Genomic DNA, 11,261 nt, shown 5'->3' with positions numbered 1-11,261 from the left:
ATGCGTTAAAGCTTCACTATTTATTTTCTGTAATGTTAGGTATGAAAGTATGATATATATATAGCAACTTTATATTGTTGCCTGAAAAATGTTAGTTCCAAAGTTACGTGACTAAGTGATCGATAACTATGTGTGTATTATGCTTGCATTTTGTTTCTGATTATGAAGATAAGTGATTCAGTGAAAATAGCGGTATTTGCTTTTCGATTTATAGTACCTAATATGTTGACTTTTGCTTGGTTACCGTATCGCTCGTAGTTTACGTTTACACGCTACTGTGACACAAGATCACCTCGATCACCTGTTACGTCTTTGGAATCTGTAGATAAAATCCACTGCAACATAACTAATATTCTCGTTACTTGTAATTTAGCAGTTAGGTAAATTAATTCAGAATATGAACAGTTATGTAACATATTCTGCTGTGAAAATTTTGTAGGAGGACCCAGTGATCATCTTCCAAATAAGTTGAAGTCTATATCTTTGATCAAGTGTCCGCAGTTTACATCAAAATGCCGCTGCCGATGCAGTCAGCTTTGTACCAAGTGAGTGTGGAAGGGGTTGAGAATTGACAGAAAAGAGAAGTTAATTGTTTTGTGAGAAATCTCGAATTTTGTTTTGCTATGCGGCGCCTCGCGAAGTATTTCAGTGACAGCCATGCAAGTATAGTTCGTGATTTTCAATGAAAATCTTAATATGATTTGATAATAATGTGTCGTAACCTCGAGAGGCAGTATGACATTCGTCTATTTGCATACATTGAATTGTTTTATCAAAGTTGTATCGTCGTTAGGAATTGCGTAGTAAAATAAAGTGCAAAGAGGAATCGATTTGGTTATAAGCAGATCTCTTAAGGCAGTAAATGCAGAGTTGTAATATAAACACATACTATTAGAGATTGGTGCTGTCAGTGAAATGCGTGTTTTTCTTTCGAAGAGATATGTTGTTTTTGTTACTATTTGATTTTCTTTGGTCATCATTAGTAAAGTCTGTGATCATAACAGTGACCGTGTAGCGTATACTATGAGGTTAATTATCACTTATCGGTATTAGATACAGTCTGTTTAATGTTGGGAGTATTTGGTTTTCAGAGTCCTGTTGAGCCAATGCAAGTAGATGCACCACCGGAGGATAACGATAATAATGAAGAGGAACCATATATTGTGGAAAACCCAACGTTGGTGAGTAGTAATACAGATTACTGATTTGAAATTACGTCATCTATGCAAGGGCGTGTATAAAGTATATGGAATATAGCGTATACGGTATTGCTGGTGCGAGTAGAAATGAAAAATCTAAGTTTGAATTTGGTCCAGCAGTTTTATGCTGCCCATTGGGTAAAAAAAAGAAGCCTTGGTAGTATTACTGTAAGGAAGTTGTTCAGAAACATGTTAACCAACACTGGCATTAAATTATATTTTTTAACTGGGCTGTTATCTTTGTCATTAGCACCCTTTATGCAATTGCAGGTGTGGATGTTCATCTTTGTCCTTTAGCACGTTGTTCTCAAAAGTATTCTATCTTGGCGTAAGACACTCGGTTGAGAGATTTGGCACATGCTCTGCTCATTTGTGATTTGAATGTGAGCTTGTCAAGAACAAGTAAGGTGTTTTCCGATTGAGCCGGTAAGATGTTGTCATTAGTGTTAGATGCTGATATGCAGTTCTACCTGCATTTGTTTACATATTTTTGTTGGCATATGGTTACACAAGGTACCGAAGTAGCAGCAAATCTTAAACATACTTTACTTAAATATATTTCGAAAGTGAACACTGGTTTACAGTGTGTGTGTAATTTCCCAAACATGAAAGCCAAAGCCAAGCTGTTGATAGAAATAAATTGTATGGTATATTTGTTCCTTATTTTTGTACCTCAGCAATTACCAGTGTAACAGTGATTTTCTTGCCTCAGTTAAAGAAGGTTTTGCAATAAATGCCATTGTGACATCCCAGTGTAGGAGACAAACAAGCTGTAGTATATAGTGCAGTAAACGGAAGTGTGACTTACATTAGATTAGATTTACTTTCATTCCAATTGATTCGTAGTAAGGTGGTCCTCCAGGACGTAGAACATGTCAGAAAAACAATACATGACAAATATTTACAACTCAAACAAATAAGCTAATGTACCATTCCACAGGTCCCAAGTGGAATGATGGTGATTTTTTTTAATGAACACTATATGAAAGAATCATTTTACAAATACTAATGCACTGAATTTAAAATAAGAAAAGTCTTTATTTAGTTATTTATAAGGTAATAAATGTGTAATACAACTACTATAATACTTATTTACAATGAACACATTACTGCACTGAAATGGTGCAGAAGTTAGATTGTACGCGCGCGCGCGCACACACACACACACACACACACACACACACACACACACACACAAAATCAGTTGCTTCTTCTGAGAAATTCATCAATGGAGTAGGAGTTGGCCACCAATAAATCCTTTAGGCTTCTCTTAAACTGAATTTCATTGGTTGTTAAGCTTTTTATGGCCGCTGGCAAGTTATTGACAATGTGTGTTCCTGAATAATGCACACCTTTTTGTACAAGACCAAGTGACTTTAAATCCTTTTGAAGATTATTCTTATTTTTAGTATTGATTCAATGAATTTAGCTGTTGATTTGAAAAAGTGATAAATTTTTAATGACAAATTTCATTAAAGAATAAATATATTGGCAAGCAGTAGTTAGTATCCCTAGTTCCCTAAACAGGCTTCTACAGGATGTTCTTGAGTTCACACCACATATAACTCTTACTGCACGTTTTTGTGCCCGGAAAACTTTAGCTTGGCTTGGTGAATTACCCCAAAAAATAATCCCGTATGACATTATGGAAATGAAAGTAAACATACTATGCCAGCTTTTTCATTTTTATATCCCCTATGTCTGACACAATTTGCATTGCAAATAGAGATTTGTTAAGATGCTTAAGCAGTTCTGTGGTGTGTTTTTCCCAGTTGAATAATTAAATACACACTTCGATGCTAAAATGATGGTTTCTCGAGCAATTACACATTCACAGTAATTGAGATGAAGAATAGTAGAAATTACAGCATCCATAAAGTAAGATTAGGGATATTACTGAATGAGGTGGCACATTAATTCTCTGGAAGATTTAATTGTTCCCCGATTACCAAAAAATGATTATGGCAAATGCTAGAATAGCTTTTGAAGTCTTAAGAAATACATGCGACAAGAGACTAACGAATTATCTCACTTATTTACACACAAAATATATAGAATAAAACACTACTGACACTTTGCAACAAATTATATTTCTGAGTAGGTACTCTGTGCAGTGAGGCAACAACCTTAAGTAAGAATTTGACCAGTAGCTGGTGCTTGTGCGGAAATACGGAAGCGTCTGATCCCGCCCATCTGCTTTGACCCGTGACATCACAAATATGGCGGAAACGACCATAAACCACGATTCCAATATGGCGCATATAGTCATTACGTACACATTACGAGGATGAAAATACATCAAAAAACAAACGCACACACGTTCCACAAAAAGCCTAATGACACTAACGGGACAAGCACGGGAAATAGGGGGTTTTTGGGTGGGGACAAACTAAATATAAACAAAACCTTTCACCTGACTCCATCAACCTCCTGACCCCACCAACACCCCGCACCCCTACCTTCTTCCTAAAATTCACAAACCCAATCATCCCGGCCGTCCCATTGTAGCTGGTTACCAAGCCCCCACAGACCATATCTCTGCATACGTAGATCAACACCTTCAACCCATTACATGCAGTCTCCCATCCTTCATCAAAGACACCAACCACTTTCTCGAACGCCTGGAATCCTTACGCAGTCTGTTACCCCCGGAAACCATCCTTGTAACTATTGATTCCACTTCCTTATACACAAATATTCTGCACGTCCAGGGCCTCGCTGCGATGGAGCACTTCCTTTCACGCCGATCACCTGCCACCCTACCTAAAACCTCTTTCCTCATTACCTTAGCCAGCTTCATCCTGACCCACAACTTATTCACTTTCGAAGGCCAGACATACCAACAATTAAAGGGAACAGCCATGGGTACCAGGATGGCCCCTTCGTACGCCAACCTATTCATGGGTCGCTTAGAGGAAGCCTTCTTGGTTACCCAGGCCTGCCAACCCGAAGTTTGGTACAGATTTATTGATGACATCTTCATGATCTGGACTCACAGTGAAGAACAACTCCAGAATTTCCTCTCCAACCTCAAGTCCTTTAGTTCCATCAGATTCACCTGGTCCTACTCCAAATCCCATGCCACTTTCCTTGATGTTGACCTCCACCTGTCCAATGGCCAGCTTCACATGTCCGTCCACATCAAACCCACCAACAAGCAACAGTACCTCCATTATGATAGCTGCCACCCATTCCACATCAAACGGTCCCTTCCCCACAGCCTAGGTCTTCGTGGCAAACGAATCTGCTCCAGTCTGGAATCCCTGAACCATTACACCAACAACCTGAAAACAGCTTTCGCATCCCTCAACTACCCTCCCGACCTGGTACAGAAGCAAATAACCAGAGCCACTTCCTCATCCTCTCAAACCCAGAACCTCCCGCAGAAGAACCACAAAAGTGCCCCACTTGTGACAGGATACTTTCCGGGATTGGATCAGACTCTGAATGTGGCTCTCCAGCAGGGATACGACTTCCTCAAATCCTGCCCTGAAATGAGAACCATCCTTCATGAAATCCTCCCCACACCACCAAGAGTGTCTTTCCGCCGTCCACCTAACCTTCGTAACCTCTTGGTTCATCCCTATGAAATCCCCAAACCACCTTCCCTACCCTCTGGCTCCTACCCTTGTAACCGCCTCCAGTGTAAAACCTGTCCCATGCACTCTCCCATCACCACCTACGCCAGTCCTGTAACCCAGAAGGTGTACACGATCAAAGGCAGAGCCAAGTGTGAAAGCACCCACGTGATTTACCAACTGACCTGCCTACACTGTGAAGCTTTCTATGTGGGAATGACCAGCAACAAACTGTCCATTCGCATGAATGGACACAGGCAGACAGTGTTTGTTGGTAATGAGGATCAACCTGTGGCTAAACATGCCTTGGTGCACAGCCAGCACATCTTGGCACAGTGTTAAACCGTCCGGGTTATCTGGATACTTCCCAAAAACACCAACCTGTCAGAACTCTGGAGATGGGAACTTGCCCTTCAGTATATCCTCTCTTCTCGTTATCCACCAGGCCTCAATCTCCACTAATTTCAATTTGCCGCCGCTCATACCTCACCTGTCTTTCAACAACATCTTTGCCTCTGTACTTCCACCTCAACTGACACCTCTGTCCAAACTCTTTGCCTTTACAAATGTCTGCTTGTGTGTGTGTGTGGGGGGGGGGGGGCGCACGCGCGCGCGAGTGTATACCTGTCCCTTTTTCCCCCTAAGGTAAGTCTTTCCGCTCCCGGGATTGGAATGACTCCTTACCCTCTCCCTTAAAACCCACATCCTTTCGTCTGTCCCTCTCCTCCCCTCTTTTCTGATGAAGCAACCGTTTGTTGCGAAAGCTTGAATTTTGTGTGTATGTTTGTGTTTGTTTGTGTGTCTATCGACCTGCCAGCACTTTCGTTTGGTAAGTCACATCATCTTTATTTTTAGATAAATATAAACAAGTTTAGACACCCACCCCCATACAAAACGACAAAAAGAAACAGATATCACAAAACTCCCCAAATACCACTAAACACAATATCATCTGGAATTGGACACTTCCCTTGACCTATATAGCTCAACAGCAGCTCCCGATCCCATAAATTAGGACCTAACACTTTCCTTGGCCTATATAGCTCAAAAACATCTCCTGATACCAATACCAACATTTACAGCCACACATTGGGATCGAACACTTCCCTTGACCTGTTATCCTTAAGACATCTCCACGTACAGCCATCCATGGTCCGAGACGCCTGCACTTTAAGTAAGCCTCATTTCTTCACGACATACTGTACACTTCACGACTTCATCAAAAAATTGAAGAAATTTTATTAGAGACAACACACTGTCCCTCATCATTGCCTACAACCGAAAACTGTTGACCCTGTCAGTCATATCAATACCTACCAAAGACATAAAAAAAGCAATTTACCAAAATTCACACACAACACCACACTCGCAAACTAAACCAAAAACATCACCTTACACACCACCAGAGAGCACCACTGATCGCATCAAAATGACACCTACAAACATGCCACTCTCACAAACTAAATTCTGCGCCGTCGTGACGTCACACACCACAACAGCCTTAAGTCGCGGGTCAAAGCCGACGGGTGGGATCGGACGCTTCGGTCGACCCTGCTTGTGCAGTATTATTTTTCAATAAAGAGTAAAATAAGTGTTTTAGAATGTAGATATTTCTTTTGTTCAAAGTATCCATGAATAATTTAGTATGAAAGTGTCCATTTTTAAAAGTCTTATCAATCCCTGAAAATGAAAGACCAGTAACAAAATCTTGTCTATACAACACGAAGTTATAGTTGAACAGAACAATGGGTGTTTCATTAGGCTACAGGATAAGGGCATATTAGATCTGAATGTGTACATAGCTTCATAAAAACACTGAACAAAACATAAAATTTGTAACAAATGTTGTGTAACTGTGTGTGAAACTGTTGTAGATGACTGAAAAGGCTTTTCTGACAATTAAGAACATGCGAATCATAGTATTAGTACTGGAATCTGGAGGCAAATATTGTCATTGTTCTGTGCACATTATATTGTTAGTTATAATGGGCATGCAGTCTGCATGCCCATTTTGTTTTTCTGCATGTAGGTACTTTCTGAGGCCACTTCTGTGCTTGAGGTCTCTAAAGTGGACAGCAAAATTTCTGTCCCTTTGATTTGACAGAGCTGTGAAAAACCTAAGGTGAAACAAGGCACATGCAGTATGTGACATTTCCTCAGAATTATTGAGACACTTGGGAGAAACCATACTTGACAAAACTATTCCACCTAGTATGCAAGATATGAGAAAAGTGAAATACCATCCTTACTTAAAGGTGAATTTCTTTATCTGAATTCTAAAGACGACTTGTGTTGACAGTTGAGAGTAGAACAGAACCATCAACTTAATAAGTTATGGTTGCAAAATGCTGACACAGATTATTCATAAAAGAAGGGTAAGGCTGGTAGAAGCAAACCCCAGGGAAGATAAGTTTGGATTCTGGACAGATGCAGCTACACTCGATGCAATACTGACCATATGACTTATTTTAGAAGATAAATTGTAAAAGGCCAACATATGTTTATACTATTTGTACATTTAGAACATGATTTTTGACAGTGTTTATTTTAATACACTCTTTGAAATTCTGTAAACAGCAGGCATAAAATACAGGGAGTGATAAGTTATTTACAAATTGTACTGAAACTAGACTCCATGTCTAAGAATCAAGGGGAACAAAAGGAAATTACCAGTTAAGCAGGGACAAACAGGATTTATTCTGTACATTGACTTAACAGTAAAAGAAATTGAAGAGAACTTTGGAAAGTTCAAAAAGAAGAAATAAAGGCTTTAAACTTTGCTGATAGAATTTTGTTTGCAGTAGACAAAAAAGAGCTTGGAAGATTGGTTCAGTAGCATGAGTAGTGTTTCAACAAGAGGCTATCACATGATTATTGGCTAAGTAAAGCAAGGGTAATTGTATGCAGATGAATTAAATTGAGCAATGTTGAAGAATTAGATTAGGAAATGAGGCCACAGAATTGGCAGGCAATTTTTTTAAATTTGGGTAGTAAGATGACTGATGGCAGAAATCAAGAGGATATGTTAATGGAGATTGGCAATAGTTTCCTGAAAAAGTGGTCTTCTGATTAACCAACATCTTTCTGATCTTGATATGTACCCATATCATGTTGCCCCTGCCACCTTGTGGCTGTCAACCATACAGCCTCTTCCTTCCCTTCGGTCCAGTGGCTTCACTACAACAGTTGCGACTGAACAATCTTTGCAACTGGCCAGCTTTAGGTGATCTATCACTTTCTTGTCACTGCCTGATGAACCAGTTGCTATGTTGTGTCCGTCACCTACAGATAGCATTGATGAGGTTGTGGAAGACTTCTCAAATACAGTTGTGCTGCTGGAACTATTTCCCTTTCTATTGGCCCACTCCACTGCTAGCTGGTGTCGTGATGGACCAGAGACTTTGCAACAGCTATTCAGTATTGTTGAAGGGCCCAGCAACATCTTGAGTGACATCCTTCATGTAGACCTTCATTATTTTTAAGCAGCTTTGAGCTAGTTCACACTATCTAACTAAATGTCTCCTCTTTTAGAAGATATGCCACTTCATTCCAAGTGTTGGCCAAGCTCCGTAATCTTCTAACCGCCAAAGATCAGCAACTGCTCCAGGTCTCATCCTAATGGTGGTATTTGTACCAGTGTCTGTTCTTGCTAAACACCTGCAACTCACTATTCAGCAGCACTGACACCAACTGCTTACTCACCTACCCCACCCCCCTCAGTCTTGCCAAATTACGTAATAAACCTTTTGCTGATTGGTAAATGCTTCACATGCTACAGCTCCAGGCTGTGGGCTGTGATTCAACTCGTAATCAGATGATCCAACATCTGAATGTTACTTGGAGACTTTATCGATTCATGTTCTTCACCTGTATTTGACTAGGTGTTTTTCCTTTGCAGTAGCGAGGTAGTATCATCGCCCTAATCGTTAAATTAGGCAAAACCCCCAACATCCATTGAAATGTATCGGCCATTTACCTCACCAAATGCTCAGCAAACTGGTTGAAAGGATGGTAGCTTGAAAATTACACTGGATTCTCAAGTCACAGAGGCTTTCGTTCCCCCTGTCAGTGTAGTTTCCAGGAGGGACGATCCATTACCAGCCATCTGATTAGGAAACAACAATCTGACAAGTCTTTCTAAATGCCAACACCTCATTGCACTCTTTTTTGACGTACATAATGCAAATGGCAACACATGATGGTATGATGTTTTTCTTATCCTCTGTGAATTGGATTTCGAAGCTCGGTAAAGATTTTTGTCAGAGCTAGTACATCACTCAGATTCCTACAGGTTCTAGAGAATGCCATGCAGCTGGGCTCTGTATTGAATGTCACACACTTCCTCATGATCAGTGGGCTAGTGACATGCATCAGACAACTTTTCTAGCATATGTCCTATGTTGGCGATTTTTGCATGTGGTATAGCTCCCAGTCTTTGACATTGGCTGAAGCTAGTAGGTGCCATATATGGGACCTCTTCTTGGACCCTTTCCCCATGACTTCCACCTTTCTCCCCTAAAACTGCAAGTCGTGCACTACTGGGACTCCTCTTTGCTAAAAAGCTGACTTGGCAGCCCCGTATTTGTCAACTAAAGACTAGCTGCATGTAAAAGTTTAACTCTCTCAGCTTCATCTTGGGTTGCGAATCGCGCTAGTCTCCTCCATATTTAGCGACCCCGGTCCTCGTTCCGATTGGATTATAGTTGTCATGTTTATGGCCCAGTGGCCCCTTCAGCTTTGAAATTGTTGGGCCCAGTCCATCATTCCGGAGTAAGACTGGTCACTCTTGTCTTCTGGATTAGACCCATAAACAGTCTCTCTTCCAAAGCAGAGATCCTCCTTCAGTTCCAGTGATACCAACTCTTGCTCACTTAAGAAATTACCATCTGAGAATTTCCTAATCACCCAGTCAATCAAATTCTTCTTCTATACAATGGGCATAGTCTCCCTGACACCCACCCTCAGGTGGGATTACCAGTGGGAATGTGCCTGGAGGCTGTCTGCTGTGACCTCCGCCTAACTTCCTCAGAAAGTGCTACACACATTTTCCCACACTTCCCCACTTGGTTAGTACCCAGACAACATATTAGGGCCAATCCACTTCAGGGATCTTAAGTTTGTTGCCTCTAGGAATATGAGGGTGCTACTGTAATTTTTGCTGGTGGCTGTAAAACCACAGATTGTACAGAATGTGCTTTTACATTTCCTGCCAGTCAAGAAGAATATTTGTTGCCAGGAACATTTAGTATTTTTGCAGCTGAGCTGGTAGCCCCTAACAGAGGCCTATGTTTATTAAACAGATAAACCCCATCTGTATTTTAATTTGTAGGGATTCAACAAGCAGTCTTCAACCTGTTGTTTGGTGTTACTCTTGTCCCTGTGATCTCTGCTATTCCTGACTGCCTGACTTTAGCCATACTGCTCAGTTCTCATTTTCTGGGTCCCCAAAACTTGGGTTCCCTAGGGGGTGAACTGGCTGACCATTTGGCTAGAGAAGCAATTCTCACCAGCATTCACTTTGATCATCTTGGGTGTGAATTTGCAGGTGCAAACAAAACCTCTTATCACTCGTAGATGAAACATCTGGTGGTCTACTGCTGTTTCTAATATACTTTGTACTGCCAAAGAGACTCCTGCTGGCTGGCACTCTCCTGCTGCCTGGCACTCTCACTTCCATTCCTCCCGGAAGGAATCCACTTTCTTACATCACCTCTGCATTGTCACATTAGATTGAGCCATAGTTTCATTTCATGCAATGAACCACACCCAGATTGTGGTTACAGGATGCTATGGACAGTACCTCACAACCTGGTGGAATGTGCCAACCCCGCCCCCCCTCCATTCTCTAAGTCAATGCTAAACATAGTCTTCACCAAGTGAGATGGCCAAAGCTTTGCATGGAACTGTCACATGATCCTAAGGACACAGTTAACCCCACGACTCTCCACTGTCACTTCCTCTCGATACTTGACATATGTCGGGACCATGAAGTGGTTTACACCAACTGCTTGATGGCTGATGGTCACATTGGCTTCACATATGTTCATGGGGGACTTATTGAACAGCACTCATTACCAGATGGCTGCAGTGTTTTCACTGCAGAGCTGGAGGCCACTTCTCGTGCTCTTGATTGCATCCACTCATACCCTGGTGAGTCGTTTCTTCTCTGTACTGACTCCTTCAGCAGTCTACAAGCTATTGACCAGTGCTACCCCCGCCATCCTTTGATAGTGACCATCCAGGAATCCATCTATGCCCTGGAATGGTCCAGTTGTTCCATGGTGTTTGTGTGGGCCCCAGGCCACATCATAATCCCAGGAAATGAACTTACCAACACACTGGCCCAACAGGCTACACGGAAACTGCTTCTGGAGACCGGCATCCCCATAACTGACCTGCTATCATTATTATACCACGTTTTTCAGATTTGGGAGACGAAATGGCGTAATCTCAGTATGCACAACAAATTGTGACACATTAAGGA

The 11,261-nt window shown here is 41.4% G+C and overlaps 1 protein-coding gene across 2 annotated transcripts in view; it reads left to right on the top strand.

Moving 5' to 3' along the window:
• Window positions 1–323: 323 nt before the first annotated feature.
• LOC126175114 (COP9 signalosome complex subunit 1) overlaps window positions 324–11,261 on the top strand; it is an 84,384-nt gene continuing 73,446 nt past the window's right edge. The window contains exons 1-2 of one of the 2 annotated variants that reach the window (XM_049921668.1): window positions 324–545; window positions 1,092–1,181. In XM_049921668.1, coding sequence (XP_049777625.1) covers window positions 513–545; window positions 1,092–1,181 — 123 coding nt within the window. In that variant the 5' untranslated portion in view covers window positions 324–512. Of the gene's footprint in view, window positions 660–1,091; window positions 1,182–11,261 lie in introns of both variants that reach the window. The other variant, XM_049921667.1, reaches the window with a different exon arrangement.

This window comes from Schistocerca cancellata, chromosome 3, assembly GCF_023864275.1.
Source record: "Schistocerca cancellata isolate TAMUIC-IGC-003103 chromosome 3, iqSchCanc2.1, whole genome shotgun sequence".
NCBI lineage: Eukaryota > Metazoa > Arthropoda > Insecta > Orthoptera > Acrididae > Schistocerca > Schistocerca cancellata.
The sequence above is the reverse complement of the archived record's forward strand: the minus strand, read 5'-3'. Positions and strand labels throughout refer to the sequence as shown.